Source organism: Lonchura striata, chromosome 2, assembly GCF_050655825.1.
Source record: "Lonchura striata isolate lonStrDom1 chromosome 2, ASM5065582v1, whole genome shotgun sequence".
In the NCBI taxonomy this organism is placed as follows: domain Eukaryota; kingdom Metazoa; phylum Chordata; class Aves; order Passeriformes; family Estrildidae; genus Lonchura; species Lonchura striata.
Window position 1 is genome coordinate 130,980,907 of NC_140704.1, and position 20,785 is coordinate 131,001,691.

Here is a 20,785-nt window from a genome sequence, read left to right on the forward strand (position 1 = left end):
TGGTTTTCTATGCTCACATGTATGTATGGGTGCAGAAAACCTATAATGCTTTATAGCCTAAGAAGAGTTACATGGTTGTTGACATGGAGAACACACAGATCTTTGCAAAAATGAACTTGATTGGTAGTCTTACAAAACTTTCCTTTGCTCTTAGTCTTCTGGTCTTCTATTGTGGTTTGGTTTCAATAAATTTTTTTTGTTGCTGTGTTTACTCTTTGCCTATTTTTTCTAATTTTTATCATTACACTATTTTTTTTTTTTTACATTAAATTTGTCATGGTTTTGTTACATATAACAAAGGAGGAAATTCAGCCACTTGTTCATCATTTTTTGTAGTGGCTGTGACAGCAATCTCTCAGACATTAGAGACGTAGGTCTACTATCACTTATTCCACCTCTTTTCCAACACAAAATAGTTTTTCCTACTCTATCTTGATTGGACAAATTGTAAACTATTGTTTCCTTCACCTTGTTCATAGACAGATGCATCCATATTGTCATTATCTGTTATTATACATAGGCATTCCTGTTTTGGGGCTAAATTTGGCTTTAATGCTATATCTAAAGAACTGTAGCTATAAATCTTACAGCAATATATATACAAATTAAACCACAATGCCTTTAAGAAAATTTTTTTCTGTTCTCTTATTTATTGACAGATTTTTTTTTAATTACAACACAATGAAATGATGGTAAGTACATAATATGCAATAGTATAAAAAGCCATTTTAACCCTTCCCTTGGTTAAGACACTTACAGCAGACAAGAACTGCCCCACCCCAATTTCCCCCTTCTCAAATGAAAACAAAAAATAAATATAAATTAATAAATATAAAACAAATTACTGCACAGCCCTTAACTCTTTGATTGCCATGGCAAGAACCATAATGATGATCCTAGCATGTGATGTTCCATGGTTAAAGGTTGCCGCAGCAGTCAAAGGGTTATAGCATTGTAAACATAAGTACTTTGTTGAAAATGTTCAGTCATGTTAATGGTCTACAGCAATGAGATTATCATGACCCCTTGACCTTTAATGACACAACAGTATAAGGAGTTAAAGAGATTAGCTTGGTGAGCTGTTACATAGATTAATTAACCCATTTAGTTTAACAATGCACTATGAGGTCTTGATTTACTAACAAAAGACTACTTGTGTATAATAAAACACTTTTCAATGCATTGATCAATAAAATCAATGAAAAAAACCAGTCTAAGCACCACAAAATTTTGCCTGATTATATCTGACAGTCATAATACACTTTAGCACCATTTAGTCAGCCTTGCATTTGCACACAAACAAGCTTTGTGTTTGTCAGTAGAAGCTACCTGAAGGAATAACATATGTCAGTTATAAAAAGGTTACCGTATAGAATGCTGTGTGAGCCAATAAAATATAATAAAATAACAATAATAAAATGAAATTCAGTTGCATAAAGCAAATAAATGCTCCAGTTATTTTGATACTAACACAGATCCTAATAAGTGGAACATGGGCATGAAATGAATATGGAGCTATGCAGAGAAAAGGGAATAAAAATGAGAAAATTTGTTTCACACAAGAGAAATCCTCACATCCATATTCTAACTTATTTGTCAGGCTTTGAAAAATAAATGAACTGTTGGGTGGTTGAAGATAAAGAGCTTGAAAAGTTATGTTCTACAATACATGAGTTCTAGGGTCATGTTATGCATAAAACCACTTTCAGAGCTATCCTATCAACTACACAAACACCCTTGTCTCTGCATGAAAGGTTGATTTCCTCTTTCTCAGACATGGAGGATAAATAAGCCAATCACTGGGTGGGCAGAGCCACAATTGTAGTAGCTTCTAGCTAACATATTGGAACCTGAAAAATTTCTGTTGGAATTACAGGGATGAAGGAATTGTCAACAAGAAGGGAAATGGAATCAGCTGCTAAGATAACATTCAACAAGCAGAACTGAGGAAGAAATCAAGTTCTGATAGATTCAAGAATACAGCATCTGGAGAGAATGCAAAGTGCATGTTATTAATGAAGAGAAACAAGGATGTGTATGAAGCCTGGAAAATGATGTGCCCTTCTTGTATATATCCATATCAAACTCTAGTCAACTACAACTGACAAGACTAGCTGCACATGCTTTACTGCTAACACCACTACCACTGGACTGGCAAGGAGAAGACACTGCATCCCTCAGTTTCTGATATATAGGAACACCTACAACATAAAGCAAACCTCATAAATCAAACACCTGCACCTTTCTCTGCAAGCTATGTCTCAACTGGGCAATGAATCAAGACTACAGTAGGAGATGACAGAGAGAGTTCTTTATATGTGATACCAAAAAATAAGAATCAGTTGGAAAACTGCATAATAGCAAAGCATTCTTCCATGCAACAGTGCTAGCCTATTATGCTACAGTAGTAAGGTAATGATAATTGATGTGTATAAACTGACTTGTGGTAGAGGAAGGAGTCCAGCCCTAAAATTCTTGTCTGAACATCCATGATGCAGATTATAGGCATCAGAATGCAAAGGAGAAAGAGAACATGTTAAAGATGAGAACTGGAACCACTGAAAATAACACAGACTGTTGAAATGCAGATTTCTAGTCTGCACACCTTTCAAAGATGTCATAAGCCTTACATACAAACGGCATGCAATGGCTAGCATCAAAAATAGTAGGTCTCTGCTGTTACACTATTGTACAAGTATTTCCAAGATCCATGATGATCAGCCCTGGCTGTAGCATGCCTTTTCCATAAAAGTCTTAAGGATGTCAGTGTATGGCAAAGGCTTCAATAATCTGCTGTAAGTTAGAGTTCAGTGTTGTGGTACTGGACAACGAACAAGATTCAGTGAAAAAAATATATCCAGTTTCTCAAATATTTGCAGGAATTTTGAGAAGGTACTACTTCTTAATTGTAGACACAAAAAGCTGCAATTCCTAGTGACAAAGTGTAAAACGTTGTACATGCTTAAATGAAATAGCAAAATTGGCTTTGCGTATTTGTATAAGGAATAGATAATTTCCCACAAGCCTTGCAAGAAAATATAAAATTAAATATTGCCTTAATTAGTCAGGAAACATGTCAAGGTGCAGTGAGAAAAGGGGATGGAGTGGAATCAGAAGTTTGACTATATTTCAATTTACATATAGAAATATAAATAGATGATCCATCCAATGGCCATAAAAGTATTTCTGTCATATCAAACAGTTCAGGAGTACCATGGAAATAAAGATACATGGCTGTAATATAGACTAGTAGAGGTTAAAGGCTTACTTGTCCTTCAGTATTTAATTCAGTGGAGTTCTTCAAATCATCTTGGATGTAATGTCTGAGAATGAACAGAAGGACATTTCACTGTAACCAGTTTTTGCACAGAGATTCAGGTTAGTATTAGTTTGACTAAGTCTATCTCAAAAGATTTTGATTGTACCAGATAAATAATGTACTACATATTAACATATATATTTGCAATCAGGTTTAGAGCAACTATATTGAGAAGCTTTTTGACTGACTTTTATCTGGTGAGTTGTGACTCCAAATGCAGAATTCAGTGGACTTTGTACAGCCAACAGATTTATTTGTTGTTGGAGGCCAGTAATACTTTCCAAGCTATCACCAAGTTCTTGGTGATATCTCTTCCCTTTTATTGTTGATTACATGAAATTTTAGTGGTGTTGATGATCCTTGTCTCCACCTTTTTGATAAATTGGTGTTGTACTTGCACTTATAAGTTCCTATTTTATTCTGGTAATCAAAAATGGAAATGCTACTTTTCTTGTGTCTGTAGACTTTGACCAAAAGACCTAGTTGGTTTTCCTGTGGGTCCTAGAAGTTGTGGAAAGAAAGCTCATGACCAGTTGGAGTTTCCTCTGAGAAAGACTTCAACAGGGTGGTAATTTAAAACTGCATTTGTTCTCACTGTGATCCAAGCACTGCTATCATTCCTCTGAAGGTAGCCTGTCTTGGATGGTGAAAAGGGAGGGTCATGAACCTTGATCTATCCTGTAAAATGATTTTCAACCAGACACAGTGAGACAATACTGTTATTGGACAAGTGATATCCGCATGTTTTGGAAACACAGTAAAGATAGATGTTACATGTGTGCATATATATATATATATATATATATATATATATATATATATATATATATACATACATACATATATATATACATATATATATATACATATATATATACACTTGACAATGCTTTACCTATTTGACTACATAGAGTAAGAGTTGGAAATAGAGTATTCTCCTCATTACACATTTCTTCAATTCTAGATTCCTATTCAAGGTAAAATTGCATTTATTATAACAATGTCAGTTATTTCTGTAAGTTGTGAGTATCGACAATGGTTGCTCTGAAAGGTCTTGTTGATTGTTTACATCTGCCTGGTGATGCATGGCCAGAATTCATAGCACTTTATCTTATGAGGTAAAGCACAACCATGTACCTAGTAACCTGCAGCTATGCCTTACAGGTATGAATTGTAGTTATCATGGTCATTTAAAACAGTGCTGTAGGTTGTAGATAATGTTTCTGAATGAATATTATCACATGTATCATTTCCTAAATTGCTTAATTCTTCTTATATCCAAGCAGACAAACTGCTTGGAGTTGACTTCAACACAGTGTTCCCATAAAATATGAAGGTGACCAGTGTGTGAGCACTGGCAGTTTTGTGGCAATGGCCAAGCAAAGCATATACTTATGTTCTTCTCTCTTTAGAATAATTGTAGGCCCAAATATGAGGCTGTGCATTTACCTGCAATATATCAGTTGTAAACCAGTACTTTTTTAGATCTATTTAATATCATCTAATTTTAAACACTGACAAGAATTAGATACCATCACTTTACAAAGTGATGGAAAAAGTGACACTATGGAAAAACCTATTTCCTCTTCTTTAAGGTCTAAAAATAGTAAGGGAATATTAAGGGGATAGTAAGGGAACCAAATTTTCTATACCTTATTAACACAGATGACCTGCTAAGACTAAGTACTCTTGGCTTTAACAAGGCAGATGAATTTAAGCATAGCCATGTAAGCATGAATGTGTATGTAAACTGGGTATTAAATACCAACACATATGGAAATATGAATTATAAACCTTATTTTATGACTCAACACAGACCCCTGCAAGTGGTGAACCCATATGGACATTGACTGGCAGAGTTATACTGTTCTGTTGCCACAACAGATGTAAGTAAGTTATGTAAGTAACACAATACTTCACTAAAAACTCTTCAGATTCTCTTGTCATATTCTAAAGGACTAAGCAGGTACTTTAGGAAGTTATTTTATGTCAGTATCTGTTACTAATCCCAGTTCCCAGAAAGCCAGTTCCCAGAAAGCCAGTTCCTGGAATGATGGATTAGTAAATGGGTTATCCAAGACACATGCATGACACAGAATGAACAGGATTATTCCTGAGGATGGAGACAATAGTCAGTATCTATTTTACTGCAAGAATGAAAGAAAAAAAGTCATGACAGGCTATGAATTAAGATATGCTGCTTCAAGAAGATTAGGGTTGTAGCTGTAAAAAGGACATGATTCAATTTCATACGGTAGAAATTACTCCTAGCTAAACAGAAAACCTTGGTTTATGTAGTGGCTATAATAATATCTGTGGGCAGTGGTATTCTACAGAAGCAAAATAAACTAAGCAGACTGGAAAGCTTCATGCCATCAAAAGTGGCTGGCATGTGTAATGATTATTGTGTAATGATTATGAAGTTTTCCTGTGACAGCAAGTAGCACTATGCTGCATAAACACCCAAGTACAGAAAACTGTCTTTAGCATGTTAGTTTACATCAGCCTTTCTTCATTTATGTAATCTTTGCATCTAAAATTTATTTACTCTATATGGCTGGTAGACCATTTCCACAAAGTCAACATATATATGGACACCACTCACAGAATGCCTGCTTTTAAAGACAAAATGGGCAGCTGCAATTCCAAATGCTAATTAACTGAAGATAATTTTTAGATTATATACTAAAGCTTATGTATACTGGGGAAGAAGACCTGTTTACAATGCTGCAATTCCAAATGTTAATTAACTGAAGATAATTTTTAGATGATATACTAAAGCTTATGTATACTGGGGAAGAAGACCTGTTTATAATGCATGTGTTTAATGCTGGCTACATCCTTCCTTGAAATACATTTTGATTTTAGGAAAAGATGCTTGCTGTGCTCATACACTGATGATCCCTCAAAATATGATCTTCTGATTATTATTGGGCATTCCTACTTACATACATATATATATCAAATAATTTCTTATCATACAAAATCTATGCTGCCTAACATTAGAGGCTACCTTACATCAAGCCTCAAATGGAGCCAGTTTACAACAAGTGATTGTATGCTTTTGATGTTTATCAGTTACTATCAGCATTGATGGCACTGATGACAATGTCTTTCTCCATCAGCCTCTGGCATCTCAGATGGCAAACCACAGGAATGGGTTAGACAGCTTTGACTCACACATCACATATTTTTCATGAGACTAGTGGCAGACAATTAATTTAATTACATGCATATATCAGAAATTAATTTTATGAGCACATGGTTCATTTACACCCAATTTTGTAACTGACATATGTTTAAATGGTCTTATCAGAACCACTCTGTTTGTCTGCAGTCTGTGTAGTGGGAGCTAAGGAAGTATGCTTAACATTACAGTGCTGGAGTATCACAAGTATACCATTGTATTGAATAACAGGTTATCTGTTCCTCAGCTTCCAGACAATATTGTTTGATTTACAGCATAGCTGGACACATAAGTGGCTAGTGACATTTGTTCCCTCAGCTGATAGTAGTGATTTCCCTTATAACTCATAGACCTGCAGTCATCTATTTATACTTCTGGAAACAGAGGTGTCCAGAGACAGTCTTGACAACAACAAAAGGCAAACTGGGAACTACTGCTCTGTAATGGCTGCTTCACATCTCCCACTGCCATGGTGTATGGTTTCCTTCACCTCTGCAATGGGTGGTGAAACTTGGGCCATGTTGTAAGGAGATATGGGAGACAGTACAGAGGAAGCCCCTGCAGCCATATCCTTGCTCTTCCACCCAGTCATCTCATGTTCTTTCCAAAGAAGGCTGCTAATGGTATGGTAGTTTGCATTTCTATCCAGTGCCTGGAACATTCACTGTTCAGTTTACTATGTATGTGTTTTAAAATTTGTCATAACAATGGTTCAAACACCAAAAAAAAAAAAAAAAAAAAAAAAAAAAAAAAAAATGTAGTACTTCCATTGCTAATAGGCAGACCAACTTCCTGGACTATGCACTTTTTTTCTAACCAACAAGCTAGAATTAGATTCTATATCATTTGGTACCAAAAGCTACATTTAACTGACATTTAGATTGAAAAGTAAGACCCCCCCAAAAAAAAGCTGAAAATTCAAAAATTAGGCCTTACACTCCATTCTTTACCCACAGTGCTAATGGCACAGGAGTCTTGATCAAGCAACTGGGGATGTGAAGTATACTTCTAAGAAAAAGTGTAAGTCTGCCCCTTATGTTTGGATGTATTAGCTTATGTTATTTTAATTCACAAAATTAGCCTTAAAAATCTTTTTCTTTAATTATCCCCTCCCTTTTCCCACTTTGAAAGAAGAAAAAGAACAAAAGTTCATAGGAATATATAAAATATGCATTACATTTATTCAGGAGACTTGAAAGGGCTCCTTTGGAGCCATTTGAGTCTCTCCATCCCAGCCTATCCAGTAAATATACAGGTACATATTTTTAATTTTTTGATAAAAATTATTTTTTTTTTTACAGTCAATAACCTTTTCATAGGTTCAGATATTGAAAGGCCAAAGGAAACACTACCATAATCTACTCTGGCCCTCTGCATCATACAGAACATAGTACTCTGAAGATACATGATCTTGTGTAGTCAGCTTGAGAGACTGTAGCTGATTAACACAACACTATTCAGTTTTGTATTGTTCCAAAATATAGATCATGACAATAGCAATATGGAAATGTTTATCAAAAAAGTCACGGCACATGAGAAGAGATCCAGATTGCAGACCTGAAAATATTTTCAATTTGCTTTTTCTTAATTCTAATAGTTATAGGCCCTTGTAGAGAAACAACTATTCAAAAAAATAAAAATTGTCTTAGAACTTTTACTAATTTGAGTTCAAAACTAGATCAGGCAACATCACTAATTTACTCTGAAATTCTATAATTTGAAACTAGCCAATATGTATTTGGAAATTACAGTGAACACAAATGCTCCTACATATTTTACTTAAAGCAAATCTTTATGACTGCATTGCAACCTACTGAAAACATGAGTATATAACAGAAATGTTGACACAATCTTGCTTTTCATGACATAAACATGCCAATATAATTTTTTTCTCCCTCTCTCTGTATATAGCATACGTGAACTTTTAAGTAAAAGAAAATAGATTCAATGATCAACTTATCATGTATTCATGTAACTACCATGTACAATATACCAAGCACTAGAATTATCACATTTACCTTCCTGCATAATTACAATTAAATTTTCCAAACACAAATATTTTTGTTACCTTATCAAAGAACAACAGTCAACATGCACAGCACTTCATTACTGTCAGGGAAACGGTTGCAGAAAAAGTTAAAGCTGCCATGAAAGATATTTCAAAACTGAAATGAAATTTTCAAGTGAATAAAAAAACAGATGAGATGCTGTTCTGACATAAAAAAAATTTATAAAACAAATTCTCCTACTGTAGAGGAAAAACAAATACAGAATAAGCAGTTCTCTTAGTATTTTCCTCCCACTATCCAAGGGAAAAAAATTGGAACAGCAACATCAATCATTTTATTTTGTCTATAGCAGAACATAAGTTGTAGTGGTTTGTTGACAATAAAATTTTCTCAATGGATTAAAATGTGCATGTCTATGTATGTGTGTGTTTGTGTGCTTTTATAAGTATACAAACACACATCTTAATACATATGACAAACAGCACAGAATTTCAAATTCACCAAATGAGCTGATCCACAGCAAAAAATCCTGTACAACTAAATTTTCAATAAATCTATATTTTCAGCAACAACTGACTTGGACTTACTAAATAATGTTATGGGCTGATACTGGTGCGCTTCTAACCTACAGTATGCAGTACTTCTACAAAACATCTCCAAAATGCCATCTGCATTGCATATTTGTTGTAAAACTATATCTTTTTCTAATCTTCATTTTTGTTAACCATACACATGTATATCTGTTTATGCTCTAAGAAATAAGTTTGCAATGCTTTATAGCATGCCACATATGTTCATAAGTCCTCAAATCAATACAAAATCATGTAATTGAAAAAAAGGCATACTATTTTTCATGCTATGCTCAATATAAATATAAATTCAAGGCAGTCAAGCTATCCATTACCAAAACAATAATAATCATAATATATATGCATATATACCTACACTCTCTAAAAAGTGATCCAGTTATGTGGATTAAGAAACCAGTAAGAAATTGGTTGAACATAGTATAAAAGTCTCATTTTATGTAAAAGCCCATACTGGCCATTTCAAGTATTTTAATACTTTCCTATAACCTTTTTATTAATAACTAGATATCTGTAGAAATAATAACTTTATACTGAAAATTGTATTCAAGTTAAATAAAAATTAACTTCTGCTGTAATTCATTTTTAGAGTGTGCATGTATACATAGCAAAATACCTTTCTACAGACCTATCATAAATATTTTAGTCTATGTCATTTCTCTCCTACTAAAACACTTCCATTTTTTTCTCAGATTTTGAATCATGTCTATAAGGCCTTTCAAGAAATAAAACTCATCTAAGTTTATTTGCAACACCAGATTCCCTTCAGTTTGTGCCAGTTTGCAAGTTAAAGGTCAAAGACATAGGACAGTACACTTCAAGGAAATTCAGACAGTGAAGCTGTTCACAGAAGACAATGTTTAACTTGGTAATGACAGTCAACAGGTCAATAATCAAGTTCAAGGCAAGCTGTTCATTGTTGCAAAAGCTACTCCCCTCAAAACCTGGCTTTCATAAAAAACCAGGTGTCTGACTTTTGGGGTGCATCATTCTGACCATCTTTAATAAGTTCACAGCCCAGTGACTGTAAAGCCTATCACTGCAAGAAGCAGCTCCTAAAATCAATAAAGAGGTCTGTCAGTTGCTGACTTTTCTCTAGGAAAAAATTATTGATACAAACCTGCTCTGCAGGTCACATGAAAATGACAATACTGCTGTTAGCACAAATTACATAGAATGACAAAATGTTTTGGTGGTCTCTTGGCTCTGTCAGTTGATACCTGTTTGACTGAAGGCCAGAAATTTTAACCCTTTGAGAACTATGATGAACATGCAAAGGGGTAACACACCAGAGGATACTCATGCACTATCAGAGTCATCTTCATAGCTTTCTTTTGAAACTGTAACTCTACCTCTGCAGAGGCAAACTGAATTGTCATGCAACACAATCTCAAGAGAGAAATCCAAGATGCTTAAGATAAGAAGCTAAGCTATAAAATTGTTGACAGCTCAGAAAAATTCTTGGTAAGTGGTAGAAATTGTTAAAATAGGTTTGGTTCCTTTAACAAGAAGGTAGCTGGTAAATATATTTTGTTTTCTATTCAAGTTACAAATGCTTTTCTATCAATAATGCAAATAATTAAAAATGCAGCAACAAGAAATCTGTTTTGAAAAACTGATTTTTTTGAAACCTGTATTACCCAAACACAATCCTTTAATTTAATGATAACCAAGATTAACATCCAGCAGACTGAAAACTGGATGCAATAGTTCTCAAAGGGTTTTACCACCAATATAATACCTCTCAATAGCATGTCTGTTCTTTTAGTTCATTGAAATCCACTTCAGAGACACACTGCTTTTTACCATTCTTTGGAATGAGTGCTCCTGACAGACCTATAAAAGGCCTGGGGTAGTTGGCATGGTACAGCTTGGGAAATATAATGTAGGAAAACCAACCAGAAATCAAACCAACCAATAAAAAGGTTCTGCTTGAATATAGTATTGAATATGAGTTTTAAAACATTGAGGACATAGCCCAGAGCAGCTGTAAAAAACACAAAATGAATGTATTAAGGCTGTTACTATATTGCAGATATTTTGGCCCCTTGTTTGTTGGAAAATGGCTGTCCGAACAGTCTGAAGTCCTGCGTGTCATCCGAGTCTCCCACCTGACAAAATTGGAAGTAGGAGTATAGGACTTTATCCATAGCAGACAGAAAGCAATCCTCTTTGGAGACAAAGCTGTTTTGGGTCTTCTCACTTTCCTGAATGTTCCATTGTTGGTTGTTGTGTTTCTCTAAAAAAATTTACTTTCAGCAAAAACTTCTTTGAAGGGGAACAGGCCTTAAGGGAAAAATGTAGAAACATTGTAGATATTTTTATTCCTCTTTGTTATTTAATCCTGGTAGTTCATAGGGCATTGAGCGTGCAGAGGGAAGGCCTAGAATTGAATGACAAAGAAAGACAAAGGACTGAAGAAACAGCAGATACTGTGTATCATGGAAGCTTCCCAGCTGAGCGAATCGCCACTCATGCGCAGGACAGGCAACCCCCTGGGTTTTAAAGATCAGCTTTGTTTCAGACTGACAGATGCCTGCTCCTAGCTAGGAAACTGCATAACAGCTCTTGTGTTGAATCTCAAGTTACCACAAACTCCTGGGAGGGAAAGAGAAAAAAACCAAAACCCTACATCACACCCACTCTTGCATAGAGCGTTTGCAGTACAGTATGTGGCGGGGTGTTCCTTTCCTTTTGAACTGGAACACAGTGTAAACCAAGACAAGGAGGCACAAGGCCAGGATGCAGGGAATGACGATGGCTATGGCTTTCACAGTGCTGGCTGTGTTGTCCAGTTTGATGACAATGTCAACATCATCTTGAGGGCTGTGTCGGTCTTTATCTCGGTCTGTTGGTCCATCACAACCCATAAAATCCTTGAGGATGGATCTGGGATAGCCAGGTTCCACCCTGAGCATCTGGTTATTGAATTTCCAGTACTCTTTTCCTTTGTAGAAATATGTGAAGCCTGAGGAAGAAAGTAGCAATTATTCACGGTCATATGAAATCATGTCATCAATATACCATTATGGAAATTAGTGGTATAATTTTTTTTGTAATTAAAAACAATCAAAACATAAGGAATAGACTTCAGTTAGAAGTCTTTCAAATTTTTTTTTACAAATTTTATTTCTTTACTGTCTCTAGAAATTTAACATTGAGTTAGGGGATCTTGTTTTGGTTTTATTGTTTGTTTGTTCTTTAGTTGTTCTTTAGTTGATCTTTAGTAAATTGGGATTTTATTTTCTTTCATTACTAAAAAAATAATCAAATCATTCCAGAGAATATGGTCTATGAAAAGTCAAGATTCGGCCAGTTTCTTCATTCACTGGAAAACCAACTAGAGTTGGAATTCTCAGGGACAGTACTCTAAAGCGTCACGACATCTTCAAGATGAGAAGTCTCCTGCAACAAATTTCAATGCTGTGCTATGCTATGCTACCCAGGAATGAGAACTGACCCTCTTCAATCTCACATAGCCTATTGTTGTACTTCAGAGGGAGACTGGATGAAATAACAGCATCTTTCACATGAGATAAAATGTGTAACCAGATTTAAGTTTTCTGTAAAGACTTGATATTTTTTTCATTCAGACACAATCCAATATTATTATTAAACATGTTTAAATGAAGAAAAAGCTTGACTCTTGACAAAAATCTATATTACTTTATTATCCCAGCTGAAAAATTACATTGATCTGGCAAGACACAAACCTTCAGGATGGGTGGGTAGGATGGATAAACCTCCTACAGTTTATGAACTGAATGGAAACAGCTGGATTTTTTCTTATCTTCACTTTATATATCTCATATATTTCCTGCAGTATTAAAGGCCACTAAGACATATTTGGCATTATTTGTAGCTTACAATACTTCCTGAAAAGGCTGGTAACTGCCTATCTGGAAATAAAATCATTATTAACCACCTATTCAATCAATCATTATTATCTTTCAATTCTTAAATTTCAAGAAAAATAAATATTTGATAGTCTATTTTGTAGCTCAAACTGTACGAAATGTATTCATCACCTACTACCACTTTTCAGAAAAATTTGAGTATTTCATCATTCTTCTAAATTAGGGGTTTTTTTTTAATTTTAATAACCTCCCTAGCCATGGAAAGGCATTATTTTCCTTTCCTTAATCTTTTCAGGTAATTTTTATTACCTGAAAATATGCTAATAGATTTATAGAAAGATCTAATACAATTTGAAAAAAAAAAGAAAATACAAAAAGCATTGATCTGTATCAAAAGAGTAGATAGACTTGTTCAGAAAATGCCTTCTATTCTAATTGGAATAAAACCTAAAAGAGGACTGAAATTATTTAAATTTGATGAAGTTTTAAAATTTTAGCACATATAAAATTCCTTAAAGCAATCTGCAGTTTAAATTACAAGTATCATCAAATGAAAAACTTCAATATTTTGAGCCACAGTTACCCTGTCTTTGGATACCATATAACAATATGCCTTTCATAAAGCACTGCACATCATGGCCATGATTAAATATTTCAAATATGGAAATCTGATGTATTATCTCTACCAATACTCTAACACATACATAGAGACCATATAAAGATGTGACACCTCTAAATCTATTTTCATACATATATACAGAATACATGCACTCTACTCAGGGGTAGAGGTAAGTCAAAATACAGATTTTAGGCAGTAGTAATTGATATTATGCAGCAAAAGGTCAAATTAAAACTCTTAAAGCAGCAAAGGAATTGCCAGCTGCTAGAGATCTAATTTTTTTCAATCAGAGCACATTTGCCACTGGAAAACTCTGTTTAAACTTTTTAAAAAGTTTAAAAGCTTAAACTTTTCTGCCATTTTTGCTGAGGTAGGAACCAGTATAATAGTAAGTTACAGCTGAAAGGATGCTACCAGCAGAGAAGGACAATTCTAAGAGACTGAGTAGATTTACTGCTTCTCCTGGCAGAACAAATGATTTCACACAACTGTTGAAAGTGATTTCATCTAATCTGCTAGATGTGTTAAACCTTCTCTGAGAGCTGCTCCTTACAATTTTCTAGGTACTACTCAGTGAGTAGTGAGTGCAATACCTGACCCAAGCAGCACTGAAGGGCTCAGCAGTCACTGCTACCTCATATGTTTTTATGTAGTAAGCATAAGGCAAAAAAGGCCAGCGGACTAATAAAGAAGACTACTTTTTCTCTTTCTCCTACTTAAAAATTGCCCCATCATCCACGTCCAATTTCTAATTGGAAAGTTAAATTTGCTGTGCTGCTCTCAAGGTAGAAAGAAAGATTTCTCCAATTTGGAGAACTTTGTGTGATCTCAGATTCTGTGTAGCAGAAAAAAGGAAATTTCTCTTCCACCCCCTCCTAAGAGTGTCTACTGTAGTGTTGGGAAACAAATCACAAAATGGGAAGTAGCAGGGCAAGTTTCAAAGGTGCTACCTGTACCTGTACCTTAACAAGCTTTTAGTCAGGGACATGACTGGAGTAGAAAAATGGTTTTACTCATCCTTTCCAAAACTCTTAATGCAAGATTACCAAAAGTTTTTGCCATCACTGAAGGAAACCCCTGCATGATCAGAGTTATTGTAGATGTTCATTTGCATAGTTTCCACAACAAAAAGGTAAAAGAAGGAAAAAAACCTTAAAAATGAAATTCATTCCCTGAAAGACATGCTTACAGATGTTTTCTTATGAAGGTTTATAGTAAAAGTTCTTTATCAACTCTGCTTCTGTCCAGAGAAATAAAAGCAGTTTTAGGCAAAATGGAATCTACTTCTTTCCAATTGAGCTGTGGTATTTCTTATTTGCATCTGATTTTGTTTCTTTCTCTCCTCATATAAACAACAGCAAAGTTGTGAACTGTTTCTTAAGACTTAATTTTCTTGATTTCAGGGAAAATGTCTTAGTGATCTTCTTGGGAAATTTATGGTGTCATTTTCAGTCCTTTTTTCTGTCCTGGAGCCTCATTGAATTTCTGAGATGCTCAAGAATTTCCTTTTTCCTTTCACCTCCTCCACTGTCTCATGTCATATTTAACTAACCTTCTCATCCAATGAGTCCAGCAGACTATCAAAATCACTGGGGTTAAAAAGAGAAGTGCCTTTTATGCAATCAAAAGTCTTTCATGCCTTAGGAATGAGTGCTCTGCCTCTGCAGTGCTTTCAAACTCACTAGTCTGAGTGTTACAGTAAGATAATTTTTAATGGGAGGTACATGTACCTGAGCTCAGAAAACTATATTTATATACATATTTATATACAGAGATATGTGTATATATGTATATTTATGCACAGATATAGGTAGATATACACACAAATATAGATGTATATACTTGTATATATATTTCTGCAATGTTTGTGTCTATTTCTACATATGTGCATATTTAAAAACAGTTAATTATTGAGTGTGATGTATGCAGAATATCATCTTGAATGACCTACTTTCCAGTTAAAAGCAACACAAAAAATCCAATCTAGCAAAAAAGCCAAAATACAGACAGGATTTCTTCTTCTGGGTTTAACAGACACAAAGCAAGGAAACAATTAAACATATTTTTGAAAAAAACCCCAAACATTTCCATGGTAAATTACTAAATCAAGTTAGAGGTTGAAATAGGAAACTAAAATGTTTTATAAAAGGAAATAAATATTTTTCTTTTGTTATTAAAAGGAAATTAAAATATTATGGCAATAGATATGTGTCCTGTCTTATGAGGCAAACAGAATTAATTCGGAACCTACTAAAAAATAACTCATATATGCTACATAACAATTGTCCAGCAATGATAGGATACAACAAATGCATATTTTTATTCCTGTCAAAAGGATCTAAAACCTCTGTGCAACTGAGGGCTCTGTTGGCAGCTGGCCACCATCCCCTGGGTAGCACTGAATTCTCCTAAGATGGAGGAGATTTTAGCTGCTCTCATTTGTTTTCTGATGTGTTCAGCTGAGATTCCAGGCTCTAGGTGTGTGATGATGCATCTTGATAAAGGTAACATCATACTAAAATCCCTGTTATCTGTTTTCTACATCACAGACTTATGACATCTTTGATTTACATAAATCCATTGGGATATTTCTGATTAAAGATTTTACTTCCCTTTGCTAGCTTTTGAGAATGAAAGCAATACTTTCTAAGCTGTTTAAAAAGCCAACACCTTGAAAATGCAATAGAGATATACTGTGTTTATGATGCCTGTTTTAAGAGGTACTATAATCCATCAGAGAACAAAACCAAAATTATTTAAGACAGAAGAAAAAAAGAATGGCAAGTAAGATTTATAATACTAAATCTGAAAGCCTTTTCAGCCCCAGGTGAAACAGTACACACAAACAAAGAGTATTTTCACTAAAGCCACTTCTATAGCAGTAAATACTCTGATCATATATCAATAATTCCTGCACTGCTTTACCTGAATAGTCAATCATCCCTCTACTACTCTATCTTACATAAAGGGTGTAAATAAATCATTAAAATAAGAATGTGTTTGCATACCATTTTCTTTGTGGACAAAGGCTCCCTGAGGAGATTCTGGGATACCTTTCCAAATTGTGATTGGTTTGGGATAACCAGGGTCCATGGATCTCATTTCTTCACTGTACCTCCAGTACCTGAAATATTTTTTAAAGGAAAAACAAAGCACATTTGTAAGATAGCAGATGAGTAACTTTATATTTTCCCCCTCTAACACTTGCTACACTCATTAATCACAAGTGGAAATACTGAATTTCTTCTCTTTGAGCATATATTACAAATAAATCTATTTGCTGTTTCATGTAAATAGATAGAAGATAAAATATTTTTGCACTTCAACAACTAAACCAGAATACATCTTTCTTATAATCACCACAATTCTGATGCCTAGGGCTTTTGCACAGTGACACAGAGAGATGCAACACATGCAAAAAACAATGTATATTAAAGCCTTTCATAATATTTTAATAATGAAAGTGGCAGTAGATTCAGAATAAAATACTGCCAGCAATCTTAATTCAACTCTTCATATGTATGCATTACAGTAGCTTTTAATTTTATTTTATTATCATTAAATAGATGCAGTGTATTCTAAAATTCAACCTATTTGTGTGCCTTTTTGCCAGCAGGCCTTTATCAAACTTAAAAAGCTTCAGCATGCAATTCTATTAATCCTGAATATCTGAGAAGTATTTACACTTGTGATTTATTTACACTTAGAGATGATATTGATAAGTTCTTTTTTCTTTTACTGCTGGTTAAATTGTTATACATATCTTATACATTGGTTCTGAGAGTACAATATCTCTATTATCCTCTGTATATCCTAATATTTTGGTGGGTCATTTCATATTTTTATTTACTCCATTAATTTAGAGCACAGTTTTATCACTATCATTGATAATCTGGTTACTGCTAAAAACTTCTTCTCATTTGAATTAATTTGATTTGAGTTCTTAGAAATCCTTGTTATAATCAGCATATATTAAAAAATTCTTATGTGGATGATATTTTGTTGCTGTGAAGGTACTTAGGCACTCTAATTGGTTCACATTTTAATCTTTTTAGAAAAGTGGTCTAAACTCCTCAATGTTTCTCCCTGTAGGGTGTTTCTCCAGCTTTAAACTTTCAATGAAATTAAAAGATGGCAGATTTCACGTGGGTTAAGTGCTGGCAAGTTATATTAAAAAGACATTTGTATTTATTTTTTCTTTCTTATGCTTAAATTATTTTTATAGCCTAAATTTTTAATCTAGTCACATAAACATCAGCTACCAGCCAACAACACAATGCTTTTTATTTGGATATGTAACACCTTTGAAAGTTTACATTGAGAAACAACTTGCAGTAGTAATCAAAGCTCTAACATTAATACTGTTGAAAGCAGTAAACTCTTTAAGTTTAAGTCATCTTTAAACTCTAAGTTTCTTGGTCTAGTTTGCATTTTGTTAAAGAAATATATTTTCTTTTTTTCTCTCTCTCTATTTCAGAACTCTATTTCTGTCCTCCATAATTTCTCTCATTTTCTTTTTTCTCTTCCAATCTTTTCACCTTTTTGAGCTCCTTCTTTTAATAACCTCTGGTTTTCCACTAGCCCTAAAGGACTTTTGAAGATATACTTTGTCATTAAAAGTTTTTGAGGGCATACTCAAAATCACAAAACTCAGTAATCACAAAACTTCTGTGTTTTCATCATTGATGAGGAATCCTATTAGGGAAGGACTGATCTCAACAAAACCTCAACAATCTGTACTGGAATAATGAACGTCTACAGGGTAAGGAAAAGCTTAGTCTTGGTTCTATTTGTCATACCAAATGTTCACAAGCAAACTCCCTAATTATGGTTTGAGCTCTACAGCCTATGTAAACTTGTTGTTCTATCTCAAAGACTGATAAATAACAGAGGAAAAAACTAAAGTCCACTTAATAGATTGAGAAAAAGGGAATTTGGAAAATATTTGCTAAACTATATTCTATATCTAAGCCTATTTACTTAACGATATCCTGAGCCATTGGATGATTAAGTTTTATGAAGAAAAAACTGATTGATTCAAACTCTAAAGTGCATAAAACCAGTTGAACCAGACAGGCATAAACAAGGACATGTGTCAAGGAATTCATCAAACATATCATTTTCTAGTCCCAAATGACTCAGTTCTCGTAGGATAGAAATAACAGAGGGACTAATGTTTTGTATAGTCAATTTTTACCCCTTTTTGGTTTTCATACAATTATTTGGAAGAATTATCATCAGTGTTGAAATTACAACAATAATATTCCATACATGAGCTGTTTTAAACATATGACTGTTTAATGGTTTGACCTTTAAATTTTCTTACTGTTATGGTTAATGGGATTTTCTTCTTTGTTTATTTTTTTGCTTGGTCATTTTTATTATAATTTTTATTTTATAGCCAATATTTGATGTCATAAGCAATGTACATTGAGAAACTTACTGTTTTAAGGGTTTATTCCCACTGATGGTCAATATCCTGTAATGGCTCAATTATCTCTGCAGGGCTCACGTTCAATCTTCTTCTAACATACTCTATTGTATTTATAACCTGCTGAGTTTCATTGTGCTTGTTAGCTCTAAGTAGCAACTTTTCTGCCAGCACCTGTCTTCTCTGCTAGTTCTTTTTGTCTTCTGTTACTACCAATTGAGTTTTAGGAAAGTCCTAAATAAAAGTAACTGTCTTTGCATGGTAATATAAAAGGGTATTGCTGAATAAAGCCTAAAGGAAGTAAAAGTCACAAAAGATTCCTACTGTACATCTTTTTACAATATGTACGTGGAGGTGGGAAATTATTACTTGAAAAAATTCAAATTAAAAAAAAATCTACTCAACCATAGGAAGCAAATTATTTAGGCATCTTCTACTCTCTAAGAAAATTGATTGCTTGAAATGATACCTTGTTTTAAAACATTACAAAAATTTGACTTAGCTATCTACTTCCCTCACCATGAGTGTTGGAGAGCTATATTTTTTTAAATAATAAAAATAGCTTTAATCATAAAATTTGTTGCAGCATTCTGTAGTGCAATTTTTACAGTACTGCTATAAAATAACAGACTATACTGTCCTAAACATATTCCACGATGTGCATTAAATTGATTTCTTAAGTGATCCATGAATACTATTAGTGTCTGAGAACACTAAGTACCACACAGTAACAAAAGTAGTCATGGTTTTAATAAGACTAATAGAAATATTACAGTTATTAATGAGGAATAATTTGTCTCTGAGCACACAAATTTTGCACAGTGATAGATCAATCGACAAACACAGTACCATACTGAAAACCTGTAAAATCCGTAATTCAGACAATTCTCATGTTTCAAAAATTAATGAATTCTCTTGACATCTCTATAAAGCAGACAAACATTCTTTTCTTTTTTTTTAATTGGCAGGTAAATAAAGATACAGACACTAAGAGACTAGTACAAGTTGTTTAGGAGTGGAAAAACACTTGGATTTTATGTTTTTTTCTGTGCTTGTCTTTTTGTTTGGGGGTTGTGTTAGGTTTTTTTTATTTATCATAGATATGTGTCTATATAAGATTTATTTAGAAGTAATTCCAAGAAAATGCTCTAATTCTTCTCCATTTCCCAGGTTTAGCTCTGAGTTGCCTTTTTTACCTCATTATCAAACAGAAGCAAAGTTATTTTCACTGACCTTAAAAGCTTTGGATCATGCCTTGCCTGCTATGTTCTGGGGTTTAGAATTGTGGGTAAACAGAAAGATGTAAGAGTGTACACAAACACATCACTTTGAATATTTAAGTTTAAATTTGCCATAACTGTGACTCACCTGTTGACTTCTAAAACACAACTTTTCTACTGGATATACTTATAGCCAGTATACTGGATATATTTATACCTTATATTCCAAGATACAAAAATATAATTTTGGTTATAAGACATGTGAAAACAGTACAGCCATCTATGCAGGAGGAATAAATTTCATCCATTTGAGAACTAGAGGAAAAGGTTAACACATTTAGCTGGTATCCAATGAATTTTTCCATTGCAGAAATCCTATACCAACCTATCTCCTTTGAAGAAGTAGGTTTTTCCAACATCTTCCCACCAAATTGCTGAATCAATGCCGTGGGAAGGAATTCCACTTCCAAGTGTTATCAAATCATGAGGATAACCTGGCTGGAGAGTAGTGTCCTTGAAAACCCAGAACTTGTTACCTGTACAAAAGCACATATAT

At 33.9% G+C, this 20,785-nt stretch overlaps 1 protein-coding gene and 1 long non-coding RNA gene across 11 annotated transcripts in view; one reads left to right on the plus strand and one right to left on the minus strand.

Moving 5' to 3' along the window:
* The window catches only part of LOC146768425 (uncharacterized), an 89,136-nt gene extending 68,360 nt beyond the window's left edge, over window positions 1-20,776 (plus strand). For 5 of the 8 annotated variants that reach the window (XR_014952982.1, XR_014952985.1, XR_014952988.1 and 2 more), the window contains one exon: window positions 660-8,735. This is a non-coding gene — a long non-coding RNA (uncharacterized LOC146768425). Of the gene's footprint in view, window positions 1-659 lie in introns of all 8 variants that reach the window. The other 3 variants (XR_014952981.1, XR_014952983.1, XR_014952984.1) reach the window with 1 other exon arrangement.
* Window positions 8,280-20,785, minus strand: part of MMP16 (matrix metallopeptidase 16) — a 164,309-nt gene continuing 151,803 nt past the window's right edge. For all 3 annotated transcript variants that reach the window (XM_085572311.1, XM_077782977.2, XM_021543180.3), the window contains 3 exons: window positions 20,615-20,765; window positions 16,587-16,702; window positions 8,280-12,070 (listed from right to left, as the gene is read on the minus strand). In XM_085572311.1, the coding sequence (XP_085428437.1) occupies window positions 11,736-12,070; window positions 16,587-16,702; window positions 20,615-20,765 (602 nt within the window). In that variant the 3' untranslated portion in view covers window positions 8,280-11,735. The remainder of the gene's footprint in view (window positions 12,071-16,586; window positions 16,703-20,614; window positions 20,766-20,785) is intronic.